Consider the following 19,528-nt stretch of genomic DNA (forward strand, 5'->3'; position numbering starts at 1 on the left):
TACAGCATTATCCCTTGTACTCACTTCTGTTCCGATTTTTCCCCTCCCTCCTTCCATCCCCTCCCCCAGATGGCAAGCAGTCCTTTACATATTGAATAGGTTACAGTATATCCTAGATACAATATATGTGTGCAGAACCGAACAGTTTTCTTGTTGCACAGGGAGAATTGGATTCAGAAGTTATAAATAACCCAGGAAGAAAAACAAAAATGCAAGCAGTTTATATTCCTTTCCCAGTGTTCTTTCTTTGGGTGTAGCTGCTTCTGTCCATCCTTGATCAATTGAAACTGAATTAGCTCTCTTTATCGAAGAGATCCACTTCCATCAGAATACATCCTCAAACAGTATCGTTGTTGAGGTATATAATGATCTCCTGGTTCTGCTCATTTCACTTAGCATCGGTTCATGTAAGTCTCGCCAGTCCTCTCTGTATTCATCCTGCTGGTCATTTCTTACAGAATAATAATATTTCATAACGTTCATATACCACAATTTACTCAACCATACTCCAATTGATGGGCATCTATTCATTTTCTAGCTTCTAGCCACTACAAACAGGGCTGCCACAAACATTTTGGCACAAACAGGTCCCTTTCCCTTCTTTAGTATCTCTTTGGGATATAAGGCCAGTAGAAACACTGCTGAATCAAAGGGTATACACAGTTTGATAACTTTTTGAGCATAGTTCCAAATTGCTCTCCAGAATGGCTGCATGTATTCACAATTCCACCAACAAGGTATCAGTGTCCCTGTTTTCCCACATCCCCTTCAACATTCCGCATTATCTTTCCCTGTCATTCTAGCCAATCTGACAGGTGTATAGTGGTATCTCAGAGTTGTCTTAATTTGCATTTCTCTGATTAATAATGATTTGGAGCATATTTTCATATGTCTATAAATAGTATCAATTTCTTCATCTGAGAATTGTCTGTTCATATCCTTTGACCATTTATCAATTGGCATATCTCCATTCCTTGTAGCAGCACTTGGATTTCCTTTAGCAAAGAGAATACATGTACTACATGAAAATCAGCCAATATAGTCTTTTCACTCTTGAGCTTTGAGAAAATTCCATTCCTTAATTTTTGTTTGTCCTGGGCTTCCTATTGTATAATCATTGCTGTAAAAAAGGAATAATAGCTTCTTTTTGTATAAACATAAGTAACTTCCAAACACTTGTAGAATTAAAGCATATCTGATATTTAGAAAACTGAACTAGTTTTGCAAATAACTGTTTTGCACTTTCAGTTAAGATATGAAAATGTAGTTAATTACAACTTGAGTGTTATACTTAGCCCTCTCAGCCCTTTATTACCATCATATTTTTCAGAGTTTTCTTTTCAGCATGCAACTTTCCTTTGTTCTTCTTAGAAATTTCTTTTTAGGAGAAATCTGAAAGAATTGGGTAAAATGGAAACGGTCTTTTATTCTTCAGTTGCAACTGTTTGTTGACATTTTTCCTCCCTCAATAAAAGTTCGCTCTCAAGAAAAAAAAGAATTCAAGTAAAATTCTTTGAATATAAAGCTTCATATTTCAGTTTCAGCCTTCACAAGGCTATATTCTTAACGATCTAAAGATGAAAAGTTGAATTGCCACATTATATTCACTTAATGACTAGAAAGAATTCAGTCAACAGACATTGCCTTGGAATAATTCATATGTTAATTCTACCTATCTTGTGTTTTACTTTATTTTGTGTTTAGTGTGATTTGAAATTTAAGATTGGTTTAAAAAAATAATATATGGAGTGACAATTTCTGTCCTTTCTGTAAGTTTGTTCAAAAGTTATTATTTATTTAAACTGGCTTTAACCCAATAATCTGTGGAAGCAGTAATTGAAGTTAAGGAAGTTAATAGAGAGTAATGGAATTTCAAATTATTTTTAGGGTAATTAGTATTAAGATATGTATAAATATGTATTTCATCCTGAAATACACATTTAAAATTGAGGATAGATGATTTTGAGGGGGACAATGAGCTATGTGCTTAGTTTAAAGAAAATAGTGTGGAATTCCTTTACTTCAGTTAATTTCAAGAAAATAGGTTCCAATTTCATTTTCAAATCTATCTATAATATTCATTATTGGGTGTGGGGACAAGGAGCTTTTAGGAAATCTCCTTTTTCTTTAATTTTTTTTCTTGATCTATTATTTAATGTTAATACAATATTTTAAAAATATTATATTCTTTGTTATAATAGTTTTTTTTTTCCTTTTCCTAACTTTCAGACATGGGCCCTACATTCTCTCTCATTGATAATTGATTCTGCTGGCCCACTGTACCATTTACATGTGGAATCTACCCTCTCTCTTATACTAATGTTGTTGTTGACTGTTCCACCTACTCATGCTGAAGTTCACCAAAGTCTTGGACGATGTTTGAATGCACTCATCACCACATTGGGTCCAGAACTACAAGGTTTGAATAGCTACTTTTTATATGATTCATTCATAAATCTGGATATCATTCATTTATTCATAAATATTGGAATATTTTTTGAATCAGTGCACTGTAGTACAGTGCAGTGTAATGCACTGAGTCAGTGCAGAACTTGTTTAGCAATGTTTTCTTTAACCTTCTGGCAATAAATTATTGTGAATTTTTAACATTAATGTAATACAGGAAAGATCCAAAGAGATATATAATTGCTTCCCCCCCCAAAAAAAAAAAAAAAAAACCTTACATAATCATTGTAGTTTGTTCAAAACTAAAGGAATATAGGTTTAGTGGTAGAAAATGTCTTTCAACTAATACAGCATACATGATGAAAGTTCTGGTTCTGAAATTATTTCCTAATTCCAACCCTGGATGTTCAGGGGAAAACAATTTTTTATGTGATTTCAATTGAGCTAACTTCAGAGTATTCATTGTTGATTTCTTATTAAATCAGTCCCTTTTTCTGAATGAACAATTTTTTCATAAACTAAATTGCAAAGCATCTACCATTTTTTTTAGAATAAATTTTACTTCAAGAATATTGTTTTAAGTTAGAAATAATTAAATGCTTTCCTTTTTGTGAATCTTAATAGTAAAGTAGCGTAACTTGAAACATCATGAGCTCATTTATTAAAATATTTCTCTTTTTATTTTAGGTAGCAGTACTGCAATTTCTACTTTACGGACATCCTGTCTTTTGGGATGTGCAATAATGCAGGATAACCCAGATTGCCTTGTTCAAGCTCAAGCCATCTCTTGTCTTCAACAACTTCATATGTTTGCCCCACGCTATGTCAATTTATCTAGTCTAGTCAGCTGTCTTTGTGTAAGTATAAAATTTTACATGTGTTATTCCCTTCTTTTATTTGAAATTTCCTAAAATTTATATTAAATAATTTTTTAAATTCTCAGGAAGATTATATAATACTTAGTTTTCTCTAATTCTTTTCTTTTTGAAGTCTTTATATATATATATACAATATTTACATCACAGATTTCTTCTGAGTAAAGTTTTTATTAATCCTTAATACATAATTGTAAGCTCTTATAATTCAGTTTAATAAAAATAAATTATATGTCATTCTGAACAAAAATAATTTTTGGTTTGGGTTTCTGAATATGCTTTCAGATTTTATTTGTTACAGCAATACCAAGGGAATAATCAAATATAATATTATTCTTTAAAGGAATAAAATAGTATTGAGTATTATTCATTTCCTTCTGAGATTTGCTTTGTTTTGTGTTAAAAGAAAACTGTAATAAGAAACCTTGCAAAATAACCAAACTTAATTTGGATTTAGCTCAGAATAAGAAGAGTGTTTAGTTTTATATTCCTTAACAAAACTTTGAGTTTGAAACTCAAAGTAAAACACAGAAAATTAGAGCTGTTAAGGACCTTTAAAAACTATCCAGTTTTACATATAAAGTAATGGAGGAAGTTAAGTAAGGCATCCAGGGTCATAGTTATTTATTAAAAACTGGAGATAGAATTTGGGTTCTTTAATCTAGGTTTTTCTCAATGAGTTTAATTTAGATTCTGTTCAAAACTAGAAGTATGTTCTGCTTTCCACTGAACATCTCCCCCCCCGCCCCCAAATATTGCCAATTGCTCTAATTTTTTAGGAAGATTTCATTTCTTCTTACACTAGTTTTATATCATTGCTTACAATTAAACAACCAGAAATTTCCTTTGTCAGCCCCTCTGTTTTAGGAGTTACCTCCTCTTGTAAGTTGCTATGACCAAAGCAAATCCTTAGCTCATGATGATAATTCTGTCCAAACTTAGACACATTGATCCTTCTAAAATAGGACTTTATTTTATCTGAAGAGCCACCCCCTTGGCATATAACTATCCTTTTCATATTTAAATAATCATTTACAAACCCCAGCCTTAGAATAATATTGGTGAGCAATCATTGTTGGCATTTCTATATTCTTTTCATACTGACTCTACTTATTCTCCTTATTTGGATTTTATTTTATTTGGATATTGATTGGGGTTACTATCATTCTGTACTTGTAAAAGCACAGTAGAAACTTTTTTCTTATCTTTCAGACTCTAGGTTAACCTCTGATTTGCTTTTTTTTTTCTTACTCCTACTTGTGGACTTGTTAAATTCTATTGAGGGAAATCATGCTGCCTGGTTACCCAAAACATTAATATCATTATCAACTGTGCCTTTACTGCTGCAATGAAGGCCTTTTATTCTTATTTACTCCCCCTTATACTCCTCACTATATTACTCATTTTGTTTCCTCAACCTTCCTATATCTCCTTTTCAACAAAATAGAATCCATTACTTCGTCTATTACAGGCAACCTCTTTTCCTATTTTATAGTTTAAAATCCCTCTTTATCATCTTCCATTACTTTCTCTTCTAGGCCAGTCTCTAGTGAAGTGTTTTTATTCTTTGCCAAGTCTATTACTTGGCAGTGCAATTCTCTCTCCTGTCCTCCAGAGGCTAACACACTTTGATCACTCTTTCTATTATCGTCATTCTTTCTCTATATACTAACTCGTTCCCGGCAAACTACACACATTTACATTCCATCTATCCTTTATAAAAAAAAAAAAAAGGCAAAAAATAATCATCTTTCCATTTGATGCTACCCCATCAAGATATTACTTCTATATTCTAGTTTTTCATATCCAACCACCCAGAAAAGACCATCTACTCTTACTAGATTCTTATCCTTTACCACCCACTTACTTTTCCATCCCTATCATTCTTACTTTTGATTACTACTCATCTGTGACTGTACTTATTAGCAATCTCTTAATTGTTTACACTAATGACTTTTTCTTAGTCCTTATTCTTCTTGACCTTTTGCAATTTGGGACCTTGTTTCTCACCCCCTTACCTTGTATATTCTGTCCTCCTCCTGTTGTTGTGATATCCTTTTCACTTGGATATATACTTCTAATTCAGTCTTATGACTTTTTCCTGTACTGTTAAAATAAACTCCTAATTTGATTTCTTGCTTTTAATCTCTGGTTTCTTCAATCTTTCCTCCATACGTGGCCAAGTTAATCTTTTGAAAGCATGAACTTCACTAATCAACCCAAAAATATCCACTGAGTCCTTGTTATCTTTAGGGTGCATATATAAAGCCTCATATTTAATGTATTCTGGTTCTACCCTATCTTTTCATACATGTCTTATTATATATCTTCATGTTTTCTGCTTCAGCTAAATTGACCTGTTTGCTAATCTTAACATTCCATCTTTCACCTCCATTTCTTTTCAATAGCCCACCCTGAATTACCAGAATGGACTCTCTTTTTTAAGAACTTTTCTAATTCTCCTCATTGTTAGTGTTCTCTCCCTCTTCACATTATTGTTCAGTTATTTAAATGTTGTATCACAACAATAACATTTACACTAAATTCTTTTTTCTTTTTTTTTTTTCAATGGAAAGATTTATTACAAGATATGTGGAAGACAGGGAAGGGAAAAAAGGAAAGGGAACCTGTTATCAATGTAGGCATACATCCATACAAAGAGTATAACTCATTTTATTGAGGAGCAGAGAAATAGGTTCATTTAAGTAGGCAGGGGGTGCTTCGGTGGGAAGGTATGCTTCTATCTTAAACAAACAGGAAATAACTTATACTAAATTCTTGGAACTTAATAGGTACTGGCTTTCAGAATTTTGCCTTTGTGTACCAAGAGTTTACCGCAGTATTTTACATATAGTAGGTACTTGATAAAATTCTAATTGAAGTGGGTTGAGTCTATGAACTATTATAATTTTATTTTAAATCTACCACTTCAAATGCAATTAGACCAAATACTTTGGCAAAAGGACCAACCAATTCAGTTCTTTTAATATTTAGTATACATATCTATGTGCAAAGGAGAGTTCTATAAAAAGATGAATAACATGTGATCTCCATTACTGAGTTTATACTGTTATTCTTCTTTGACCTTTTCTAAGTAGAAAAAAGATAAAAAAGACTATTACATGGTCCAATTTTAAGACTTTTTTTACATTTTCAGAAATTTTATACAAATATCTCTTTTTACTACAACATTAACTTTTCAATCAAGCATGATTGGTAGTACATTTTTCATTTTTTAAGTTTTGTTTATGATATAACAGTTATTAGTAATGTCAGCTGGAGCAAATTCTTTTACTTTCTTGCTGAAAGATGTTAGTCTCAGGTTTTATTTCTGTTAGGTAAAGAGAGATTGTACTTGTCCTGTTGGTTTCCTAAAGGGCAGAACTAGAAGCAGTAAGTGGAAATAGTGGAGATGAAAATGTAAATTTAACATCAGGAAAAACTACCAACTACCAACAATTAGATATATCCAAAAAGTAGAATGTGCTGCCTTCATTGGAAGTCTTTAAGAAAATGCTCATTTAGTAAAGCAAAGTGGTGGTTCTCTTGGAAACATAGGTAGGACCTGTTCCTTATTTAATTCAGGAGCCTTATGACTTTGAAAGCCTATAATTTTGTGAAATATTTTTATGTTTTTTATTGCTTTGTGTCTAAGTTTTCAGAATACATTCCATCCACTGTGATAGAGATTGTCTTTTTAAATGAATAACATTTAACCTTTTTCCCTCACTTTTTCCAAGTTTTATTAGCTAATCAACATGCTAGCAATTTTAAAATTTTGCTTTTAATTGTAATAAATCTATCATTAACTCTTGGTGACCCGAATCACTAAATGTCATTTACTGGACATTATTGCATATTCATACCTCCACAGAAATTTGTTTGATCTATTTTAAATAGTGAGGCTTCCCTCAGAAATTCAAACTTTGCAAGTGCAGAGTATTTCTACATTTTCCTATTAATTTGGTAAGTTTATTTTGTGTAATTCTAGTTTCTACTTGGTTGAGCATTTTGAAGATCTTTGACCTTTTGATGTGACGAAGTCTGAAAAACTTATTTGATGTGACGAAGTCTGAAAAACTTATTTGATGGATATTTTTGAGATGTAACTAAGCATATTTGAATGATATTCAACAATCTTTGTACTCAATATTGTCAACATCATCCTAGTGTTTATTTTTTGGTTTTGTCATGACCAGTTTGTCATTTGTTTTTGTGCAGGAGATCTTGTTGGATAATTCTGTGTTGGTAGGTCCCTGACCCTTGACTCCTAAATTTTTGGAGAGTTTGAAGTGCTGTCTGTATTGGGTTTTTGTTGTAATTGTTTTTGTTTTTCCTGACATCTTTTTGTTCAACTAATCGTTAATGCAAAATGCAAATGTGTAGCATGCTTTATGATGTTTGTTTCATGGCACCCTAAAGAAACCCTTTCCAACTTTGTCCAGTTGGTACACTTGCTCTTTTTATCTATTTAATTTTGCATCAGTTTGACTTTATGTATTCATTGCAAAAAAAAAAAAAAAAGGAAATGGGGTTGTAGTTTAATTTGTATATTTTGCTTGCTTTGTTTGCCTCAGCCCATTTTCTTCCTGTTTCCACTTTACATGTTGGAGAATGACATAGCAATATGAAGCCTTCTGATTTGCATCATGTGGCATCCTGATATGGGATGTTCTTTTCTAATTAGCTGACATCACTTTAAGCATGCCCTTACTGGTAAAGTTGTGACCAGCTTAAATAAGCATTGCTTGGTCTTGTTTGAACATTTAAAATCCAGTTAAATAATTTGCCAGAGACATTGTGAGGCAATTTTTAAAATTTAATGCATATTGTCTTAAGTATATAAATAATCCTCGGCATGGAAAGAGTTGTACTGCTTGTGTTGTAATGTTTTTCATTAGCCCATGAACTGATTTCCTTGAACTTACACCTAATACATATGATTATCATGGTATTATTCAAAAGTTTTTCTGCAAGAGATATTTCACTGTGCTAGAATATTGGCTCATACTTACTCTATTCACTACCAATAAATTTTGGAGAAATGCTTTCATTATTAAAATGAGATCATTAAGATCTCATTTTAAAGTTTTCTTTATAATGATTTTCTCTCTTCTTGAATTTTAAAGCCGGTAGTTCCATGTCTTATGCTTATACCAATCTGAAACATTTTCCACAAAAAACAGCAGTTATTGCCTGGTATTTTTCCTTTCAGAGTGCTTGATACTCAACTAATTATCCACCCTATTCCTATTTTCCATCTTTAAGCCAACAGCAGCCCTTAAGGTACTTTCAGGAATTAAGTTAATGATTCCTAAATTTTGCTTTGAAAACCAATAGTTAAGGCAAAGTTTTAATTGTTTTTAATCTGTGGGTACTATGGTTATATTAAAGTAAATTTTGTAAGTAGCATTATTTTTTTTACTGTTCCACCCACTTGGAGTCACCTGCAGTAAAATCCATCTCTTACTGAAAGTCTTGGAATTAGTAAGATTTAATAATTTAAAGTATATTTAAATTGTCCTTTATTATTCACTAGCCACATTGTAATATATAATTATTATTATATATTATATAATTATATATCCCTGCATAATAAAGAGTAAGAAATTTAATTATGATGTCGAAGTATTTGGAAATTTGGAAATACTTGGAAACTAGTTACAAAGGTACCATTATCTCCTTAACTTCTCACCCTTTCCTCTTTGAAAAGGTATAGTCTTATTGTGGTTTTAAAATAAAAATACCTCTGCTTTTCTTTGAATTTTTCATCTGTATAGTAATTTAACATTTTTTTTAAATTAATTTCTCACTTCTCAGTGATATTGTATTGGATAATATAGAAAGTACCTTAAACAAAAATGGGCTTGTCTATTAAAATGTTTTCAAAAAAATACTTAAACAGACAATATTTGAATGAACAAATATCAAGGCAGATAAACATACACTAGACAAAAAAGAAAAATAACATGGCTACTAAATAAACAACAAACTTTTTTCTCACCTCTTTTTTGTAACCTCTTTTTTGCTTGAACTATTGTAGTTTTGTGAGTTCTTTGCTATTATAAACTATAACTTAATTTGATTTTGTTCTGCCTCTCTAAACTGTTGTTTTAATGTTATAAATATTATATACTTATTGTATATTATGCATACTTAAATATAGTCACATATCCTAAAACTGCTTCCAAAAAGTATAAATAATAAAAATTAGCATTGTGTTTTACACTCTTAGTAATGTTGGATGTCACATTCTTATGTTTAACACAGCAATCTGGAATAGTTAGTTGAAGTTAAAGAGGAGATCAAATACAATACCTATCAGATCAAGATAATACTGTCAAGAATCTAAGCCTACAACTTTGTGTGTTGCATTTTTAGGTGAATCTCTGTAGCTCCTACTTGTTTCTGAGAAGAGCAGTACTAGCTTGTTTACGTCAAATTGTGCAAAGGGAAGCAGCTGAGGTTTCAGAACATGCTGTTGTTCTTGCTAAGGACAGCAGAGAAGACTTAATTCCAGGTAATATTTTTTCTCCAAGTAATACATTTTTGTGAGTATCCGCCATAATTTTAAGTTCCTATTTTTTGTAGTTTTAAATTATCTATATATGACCAAATACTTTTTAACAAATTAGTTTATAGTTTTTAGCTGAAAACATTCATAAGCAATTGTTACCAAAATCTCCACTGGGAATATCTAATAAATATGTAAATGATAGAAGACCTTAGCTTTTTTTTTTTTTTAAGTACTTTTAGATTTGGGGGTTTAATTAGAAAAAGCAGTTAGTTTTGTTGGCCCATGAATTATGTTTAAAAATATGTTATCCTGCTAAGCGAAATGAGCAGAACCAGGAGATCATTATATACCTCAACAACGATACTGTTTGAGGATGTATTGTGATGGAAGTGGATCTCTTCGATAAAGAGAGCTAATTCAGTTTCAATTGATAAATGATGGATAGAAGCAGCTACATCCAAAGAAATAACACTGGGAAATGAATGTGAACTATTTGCATTTTTGTTTTTCTTCCCGGGGTATTTTTACCTTCTGAATCCAATTTTCCCTGTGCAACAAGAGAACTGTTCAGTTCTACAAACATATATTTTATCTAGGATATACTGCAACATATCTAATATATATAGGACTGCTTGCCATCTAGGGGAGGGGGTGGAGGGAGGGAGGGGAAAAATCAGAACAGAAACGAGTGCAAGGGATAATGTTGTAAAAAAAAAAAAAATTACCCTGGCATGGATTCTGTCAATATAAAGTTATTATAAAATAAAATATATTTAAAAAAATAAAAAATAAAAATATGTTATCCTTGGAGCAGCTAAGTGGTGCAATGGATAGAGCACCAGCCCTAACACTTCCTGTTTATGTGACCATGGGCAAGTCACCCCCAATTACCTCAGGGGAAAAAAAGTTATTCTCTATTTTGAAATACTTGTGTGAGTGAATTGGATTTGCAAATAAATTAAGAAAACAACTTCATCAAAAAACAATCTAGATCTTAGTTTTCTGTGCTGTGCTATAATTTTCAAAGTACCTTCACATTCTTTTATAGGTTACAGACTTTTTACTAACATTCCCACATTTACTCATATGAGAGCTATAATGAATTAAACTACCAGTAACAATCTTTAATTTCATTTTTTAGCTAAAGCCTTCATTCCAATTTGAATTCACTTAATCTTGACATTTCTTATTTGTGTTTCTAGGAAAAGTTCTTCTGCAACAAAACACAAAAGTTATTAGATAATCTTTCTAAGACCCTTAACTAAGTTGACTATTTTTATATAGAAATGAGTTATTCCAAGTAGAAAGGCAACCATATCCTTTCTCTTCCCTAAGCTGAACAAAGCTTAAAGAATTGCTTGCCCTTCTTGCCCCAAATCATTGAAAAGTAACTAAGATTTTCACTCTCTAGCTAGTTGTGAATCTACTACAAATTCAGTCCTACTTTCAAAGGCAGCTCAACCATTAGGAATTCCACCTTCTGGAAGACATTTCTGGAGCTCCTGTTCTATCCCTACTCTTGTCCCAACATCGCCATCATCATTAATTAGATCACACTGAGTGAGAGACTCTACTCTTACCCCTTCTTGATAAATCCTCCAAAACATCATAGCCAAAACCTAGACCTTTCAATTCAGAGAAAAATATTCCAAACAGCTATAAAGTGAGACTTAAGGAACCACAACTGTTATAATAATACAAGACTCAGTAACTTCTATCTTTCTGAACAGAAGAGCTTGGAATTTGATATAGCAAAAGATAAAAACTTATAACCAAGAATAACTTACCTAGTAAAATGTAATATAATCTTATGGGGAGAGGAAGATAAATTTTAATGACAGAGGGGATTTCTATGAATCCCTGATTATGAAAGACCACTTTGGAATGGTATTAAAAAAAAGAAAAGAAAAGAAAAATACCAACATTTAATCAATTGGAAAAGATTGTATGATGATGAATTCTTTATCTGCTAATAAAAGGAGAATAAACAGTTTTCCTCTCACAGAGAGTCTTAGAGAAATTTAAATAAAACAAATAATGGGATAGAGGGAAGGAATTCAATATTATATATTAGAGGTAGATGAAATTTAAAAATGTATATAAACATGAAGGAAAAGAAATCATCACATGAACCTTACTTTTATCTGAACCAAAAACAGGATGACAAAACACAATAACATACACAAAGAACATGGTACAGTAATACATTAAACTTAAATAAATAGGCAGAGAAAGGGAAAGAGTAGTGAATATTATGAGGAAGTTCAAAATAAGGAAAGGAAGTATAAGGAAAATAACTACAATATTGTGGTGAGGAGAGTAAAGGGAAGGTTAAAAGGAAGGGGAAAGGTTTTTTGTTTTTTGTTTTTTTTTAATCCGTGCTCAAATTCAGGTGTACCAGTCAATTGGGAGGGCAGGTAGGTAGTGCAGTGAATAGAATGCTAGGTCTGGAGTCATGAAGACTCATCTTTCTGAGTTCAAATCCAACTTCAGACACTTATTTGCAATGGAACTCTGGGCAAGTCACTTAACCCTATTTGCTTCCATTTTCTTATCTATAAAATGAGCTGGAGAATAACCAAGAAAACTTGAAATGGAGTCTTAGAGAGTTAGACACAACTCATAACTGAACTGGAATAATAAATTGGTATATAAATAACATTTGTTTACCAATAAATTGGTAATGGATTATGGTATATGAATATAATAGAATATTATTAAGCTTTAAAAGATAAAGTGACAGTTCCAGAAAAACCTAGGAAGACATATAAACTGAGTAAAATGGGGAAAGTACCAGGAGAATAATTTATAATCTAAATGAACATTGTAAAAACACAAGAGGAGCAGCCAACATTGGAAAAGAATAAAGTGTCATCAAGAGAAAACCCAGGGTACAAAGTAGATATCCTTAAATTGGGGAATAAGTATACAAATGATAGTAAGTGAATATCATATATTAGGTTGAATACAGAGATAAGTGGAAAAACTTACATGAACCTAAGGTAGAGTGAAATTAAGTAGAGGCAACTAAACAATATACACTATACTACAACAATGGAAATTGAAAGACTCACCAAATATTAAAAAGCGAATGGGGCAAAATTACATATAAGCGTAACCCCAAGGAAGCTATATGAGAAAATACCCTTATTTCATCCACTTCTTTGCAGAGGTGGGAATCTATGTACAATACACTATTGCATTTATTTTCAGTATTTCTTAATGTTTTGATCAGTTTGATTTGTTTTTTTTTTTCTTTGAAAAATGTTCTTTATTATAGGGCATGGATTTTAGGTGAGTGGGAGAAATACTGGGGGTAATTTTGGATGTTTATAAACATAGAACAAGAAATAATTTTAAAATAAATATTTATTGAAAAGAAAGCCCAATGCTCCAAGTCATTATTAATCAGAGAAATGCAAATTAAGACAACTCTGAGATACCACCACACACCTGTAAGATTGGCTAGGATGACAGGGAAGGATAATGTAGAATGTTGGAGGGGATGTGGGAAAACAAGGACACTGTTACATTGTTGGTGGAATTGTGAATATATCCAGCCATTCTGGAGAACAATTTGGAACTGTGCTCAAAAAGTTATCAAACTGTGCATACCCTTTGATCCAGCAGTGTTACTACTGGGCTTATATTCAAAAGAAATCTTAAAGAAGGGAAAGGGACATGTATGTGCAAGAATGTTTATGTCAGGTCTCTGTGTAATGGCCAGAAACTGGAAACTGAGTGGATGCCCATCAACTGGAGAATGGCTGAATAAATTGTGGTATATGAATATTATGGAATATTATTGTTCTGTAAGAAATGACCAATAGGATGATTTCAGAAAGGCCTGGAGAGACTTACATGAACTGATGCTGAGTGAAATGAGCAGGACCAGATCATTATATACTTCAACAACAATACTATATGATGATCAATTCTGATGGACATGGCCATCTCCAGAAATGAGATGAACCAAATCAGCTCCAATAGAACAGTAATGAATTGAACCAACTACACCCAGTGAAAGAACTCTGGGAGATGATTATGAACCATTACATAGAATTCCTAATCCCTGTATTTTTGTCTGCCTGCATTTTTGATTTCCTTCATAGGCTAATAGTACACTATTTCAAAGTCCTATTCTTTTTGTTCAGCAAATAACTGTTTGGACATGTATACTTATATTGTATTTAATTTATACTTTAACATATTTAACATGTATTGGTCAACCTGCCATCTGGGAGAGGGGATGGGGGGAAGGAGAGGAAAAATTGGAACAAAATGTTTGGCAATTGGCAATGCTGTAAAATTGCCCATGCATATAACTTGTAAATAAAAAGCTGTAATTAAAAAAAAAAAAAAGAAAAGAAAGCCCATTATAAATAAGAAATAATTAATAGATACATATTTAGTCTATAAAGGGGTCATTCCTCAATGAGAGTACTCAAAAATGCCTCTACAGGGTTTATTAGTCTACCCTAAAACATCACCAACAAGTTTAAATGAAACACAATCATTGAAAATGTGACTTTGCCAATACTCTTATAAATAATATTTGAATAATTCTGAATGTGTACTTTGGTTAGGGCAGTTTTCTTTTCTGTGTTAACTCAGATCATGGATTTTCCTCTTAACAGATGCTAATATCCGGGAAGTAGGTCTTGAGGGGGCATTGTTGAATTTACTAGACAAAGAATCTGATCAGAGATTGTGCCAGGATATCAAAGAAACCCTGAATCATATGATCACATCAATGGCAGTGGGAAAGCTTTCTTTTTGGCTAAAACTTTGTAAAGATGTCCTTGCTTCATCAGCTGGTAAGTGTATATACATTCTCATTACAATAATAAAAACATATAAGATCCATAGATATAAAAGGAGTTTTCACTGAAAATTTTAGACTTACTATTCTGCTCTTTTACATATTGTGTTAGAATGAAAATCTATAAAATATGAGATACTAAGGTCCTAAAACATTTTTCTTTTATATTAAAATCACTTTCAAGTAAAACAAACCCTTAAATTGCTTAAATTGTGATGAAATATTTCCAGCTTTATAATATTCAAGTTACATTTAGTGAATCACCTTCCTAGTAAACAGAGCATGACTCAAAATGTTGTGGCACTGCTTATTCCATCACTAAAAGTATGGCTATACATATACCCATCATTATCTCTTTTTCCATTTAATTTTAATTAGCATGGGGAGATGATTATTAAATAAATAATTGAGAAAATTAAAATGAAATAAGTCTTCAAAATAAATAGCACATGGATGATTCCAGTATCTGTTTGTTCAGGTCTGTTATTGATAATGCCAACTATCCATATTGCTGTTTACCTAATGTATTATCTGATAAAATATGGATCAGAAGAGTTAAATTCATGTTTAAAATTCTAGTTCATTTTCTTTTCTTTGAACAGATAAACGTAATCTCCCTTAGAAAGGGAGTTCCCAACAACAAAAACAATTACTTTTTTTATTTAAAAGATTCTTTAGCTTTGGCATTGTGGTACTAACATAAATAACATGTTATAATTGACTATCCTTTTGTGGCCTATGACAGTTATATTATTGCAGTCATTCTATATGTTCTTTTGTATTACTTTTTCCATCTTCTCAGGCAAATCTGTCACAATACTCATATACCATAATTTTTTTCAACTATATCCCTTTTTTGGACACCTGTTTTTTTAGAATTTTTTATTGTCAAAAAAACATCTTCTGTTGACCTGTAGATAGATTGTGGAAGTTTCTTAATATATCAGAAACCACTTTGGAATAAAAAACTAGTAGTGGGCTCAATGGATCAAAGCTTTTGAAAAACTTAGTAACTTTTATCTTATAATTCCAAATAAAGTACATTTTATACACTTTGTGAATATTATTCATTTTCTTATGTTTTTACTTTATGGTTATGGCACAAAAATGAAGACATTTTTATGAAAAAAGGGTTCATATAATCAAAGGAAACTATAGTTTTTTTTTTCTTTTTGACAAATTTACATATCTTTTCCCAAAAAAGTAAGATATTCCTGGTATTTTCCATTTTAAGGGAATACTGTATATAAAGTGCTGTCTACATATATAAATGTCAGTTATAATCATCTCTTTTTTCCTTACCCCTTTAAACATAGTTTTCTTTATCTCACCGTATTGGTTTTTTTCACCATATTGTTTTTAAGGTGAGTTGGGGTTTTTTGATTGTTGTTGTTTTTGTTTTTTGATGCCCATGTTTTAGAATCAGGCCACTCTGGATTCCCCACTCAGGCATGCAGTGAGCCTACCCTTAAACAAATCCAATCAACACTTTGCCACATTGTGTACCAATTCACGGTCTATTTGACACTATAATTTGACTTTTTTCACTTAATTAACTTAATAAAATCATTTCATAAGTCTTTAGTTATTTTTCAGTTATGTGAAAAGAACTTTGTTCTTTGTAACATTTGTGCTATTAAGGTAAATCAGCAAGCATTATGCCAAACCCTGGATATACAAATAAAGGCAAAAAGACTCTTTAACTACAAGAAGCTCACAATTGGATGAAACAAAACAAAAATAAATTTTGACAGATAAAGTATTTACAGAAAAACAAATGAATTTCCATTCACAGGAAAGTACAGACTTCAACTTCTTAATTTGTGTTTAAGAGAATTTGAGCTTCCTAAAAAAAATCATTAGTCACAAAGTGATAGTCATTGCAGTAATAAACTAATGCCTTCTTAATATCACAATTCATTAATAAACATGTCATAGAAACTGTATTTCATACAGTTTAACTGTAACTGTAATTATTTGGGCAAATAGCATCTCCTGTGAGCATAATTATTCTCATACTTACATAGACATAGTATTTGCATTACCAAAGATTCATAAATTATTAAATATAGAAATAGTTATTCTAGTTTAAATTTGCAGTCCTTGTGTTCTTTTTAAAATTTATTTGAATAAGTTATAATGTGACTGTTTTTCCTTAAAAAAAAACATAGATTTTACAACTGTTGCCTCTGTGGATACAACTCAGGATGATGAAATAGATAAAGAAGATGATGCTTCAGTCCTAACCTGCAGAAATGATGAGAAATGCCGGCCAATTACAAATCCACGATGGGCTACTAGAGTTTTTGCTGCTGAATGTGTGTGTAAAATAATCAGCCAGTGTGAGAATTCAGACAGTGCTCACTTTGATATTGCTTTGGCTCAGGAAATGAAAGAAAGGGATTCACGAAGTAAGTATCAGCCAAGTGAAGTGGTAAAATGATAATTTGTTGAAGGAATGCACTATTCTTTTTTATAGGTAATTTAATGCTTGCTTTTCAAAACTGATAGAGATATGAAAAGTAATGTAAAATATTGGAAAAAGAGAAGAAAATAGAAAGTTATCTCATAAAACAACTGACCTGTAAAACAGATCAAGGAGGGAAAAAATCTAAGAATATTGGAATACCTGAATGTCATGACTAAAAAAAGAACCTCGTTAATCATATCTCAAGAAAAGTAACAGAGATACTAGAACCAAATGACAAAATAAAAATAAAAGGAATCTAACCATCCTTTAAAATTAATTATTGAAAGAAACCCCAAAATATAAACTCCCAAGGATATTATAGACAAAATTCAGAGCTTCCAAGTCAATTGGGGGGGAAAAAAAACCTGAAGCCACTAGAAATAAAAAATTCAAATACTAAGGAATTACCACCATATTGGATGATTGGTGTACAGTATTCTAAAAGACAAAGGCTATATGTTGACTACAAGAATAATTTACCCAACAAAAGTGAATATACTCCTCGAGGGGGACAAGTTAACCTTTAGTAGAGAAATAACACAACCCTTCTGAATCCACTAAAGTTTTATGTTATAAACCTTAATTGGGCCCTTGCTACCACTAGACATTCCTATTATTTGCCTTATCAACTCACTTTCCCTTTCTCTACAGATGCTATTTCAAACATATTCATTTTTCCTCAAACCTTCCATAGACATAATCTCATTAGACAAGGGTTAGGTAGAAACACTAGCCTCGGCAATAAGAGTCAAGAAAGAAATTAAAGGAATTAGAGTAGGCAATGAGGAAACCAAACTATCACTCTTTGCAGATGATATGATGGTATACCTAGAGAACCCCAGAGATTCTACTAAAAAGCTATTGGAAATAATTCATAATTTTAGCAAAGTAGCTGGCTACAAAATAAATCCCCATAAATCATCAGCATTTTTATACATCACCAACAAAACCCAACAGCAAGAGATACAAAGAGAAATTCCATTCAGAATAACTGTTGATACCATAAAATATTTGGGAATCAATCTACCAAAGGAAAGGCAGGAATTATATGAGCAAAACTATAAAAAAGTCTCCACACAAATAAAGTCAGACTTAAATAATTGGAAAAATATTAAGTGCTCTTGGATCGGCCGAGCGAACATAATAAAGATGACAATACTCCCTAAACTAATCTATTTATTTAGTGCTATACCAATCAGACTTCCAAGAAAATATTTTATTGATCTAGAAAAAATAACAACAAAATTCATATGGAACAATAAAAAGTCGAGAATCTCAAGGGAATTAATGAAAAAAAAATCAAATGAAGGTGGCCTAGCTGTACCTGATCTAAAATTATATTATAAAGCAGCAGTCACCAAAACCATTTGGTATTGGATAAGAAATAGATTAGTGGATCAGTGGAAAAGGCTAGGTTCACAAGACAGAATAGTCAATTATAGCAATCTAGTGTTTGACAAACCCAAAGCCCCTAACTTCTGGGAAAAGAATTCATTATTTGACAAAAACTGCTGGGATAATTGGAAATTAGTATGGCAGAAATTAGGCATGGACCCACACTTAACACCATATACCAAGATAAGATCAAAATGGGTCTATGACCTAGGCATAAAGAATGAGATTATAAATAAATTAGAGGAACATAGAATAGTTTATCTCTCAGACTTGTGGAGGAGAAAGAAATTTGTGACCAAAGATGAACTAGAGACCATTACTGATCACAAAATAGAAAATTTCGATTACATCAAATTAAAAAGCCTTTGTACAAATAAAACTAATGCAAACAAGATTAGAAGGGAAGCAACAAACTGGGAAAACATTTTCACAGTTAAAGGTTCTGATAAAGGCCTCATTTCCAAAATATATAGAGAACTGACTCAAATTTATAAGAAATCAAGCCATTCTCCAATTGATAAATGGTCAAAGGATATGAACAGACAATTTTCAGAGGATGAAATTGAAACTATTACCACTCATATGAAAGAGTGTTCCAAATCATTATTGATCAGAGAAATGCAAATTAAGACAACTCTGAGATACCACTACACACCTGTCAGATTGGCTAAGATGACAGGAAAAAATAATGATGAATGTTGGAGGGGATGCGGGAAAACTGGGACACTATTGCATTGTTGGTGGAGTTGTGAACGAATCCAACCATTCTGGAGAGCAATCTGGAATTATGCCCAAAAAATTATCAAATTGTGCATACCCTTTGATCCAGCAGTGTTTCTATTGGGCTTATATTCCAAAGAAATACTAAAGAAGGGAAAGGGACCTGTATGTGCCAAAATGTTTGTAGTGGCTAGAAACTGGAAAATGAATGGATGCCCATCAATTGGAGAATGGCTGGGTAAATTATGGTATATGAATGTTATGGAATATTATTGTTCTGTAAGGAATGACCAGCAGGATGAATACAGAGAGGACTGGCGAGA

The 19,528-nt window shown here is 31.8% G+C and overlaps 1 protein-coding gene across 4 annotated transcripts in view; it reads left to right on the plus strand.

Moving 5' to 3' along the window:
* HEATR5A (HEAT repeat containing 5A) overlaps nucleotides 1-19,528 on the plus strand; it is a 167,068-nt gene that overhangs the window by 96,520 nt on the left and 51,020 nt on the right. For all 4 annotated transcript variants that reach the window (XR_007950563.1, XR_007950564.1, XM_051977285.1 and 1 more), the window contains exons 20-24: nucleotides 2,230-2,419; nucleotides 3,094-3,263; nucleotides 9,663-9,801; nucleotides 14,436-14,615; nucleotides 16,792-17,031. Coding sequence is in view for 2 of the 4 variants with exons in the window: in XM_051977285.1 (XP_051833245.1) it covers nucleotides 2,230-2,419; nucleotides 3,094-3,263; nucleotides 9,663-9,801; nucleotides 14,436-14,615; nucleotides 16,792-17,031 (919 nt within the window). In the remaining 2 variants the exon portion in view is untranslated. The remainder of the gene's footprint in view (nucleotides 1-2,229; nucleotides 2,420-3,093; nucleotides 3,264-9,662; nucleotides 9,802-14,435; nucleotides 14,616-16,791; nucleotides 17,032-19,528) is intronic.

This window comes from Antechinus flavipes, chromosome 2 (assembly GCF_016432865.1).
Source record: "Antechinus flavipes isolate AdamAnt ecotype Samford, QLD, Australia chromosome 2, AdamAnt_v2, whole genome shotgun sequence".
NCBI classification, from domain to species: domain Eukaryota; kingdom Metazoa; phylum Chordata; class Mammalia; order Dasyuromorphia; family Dasyuridae; genus Antechinus; species Antechinus flavipes.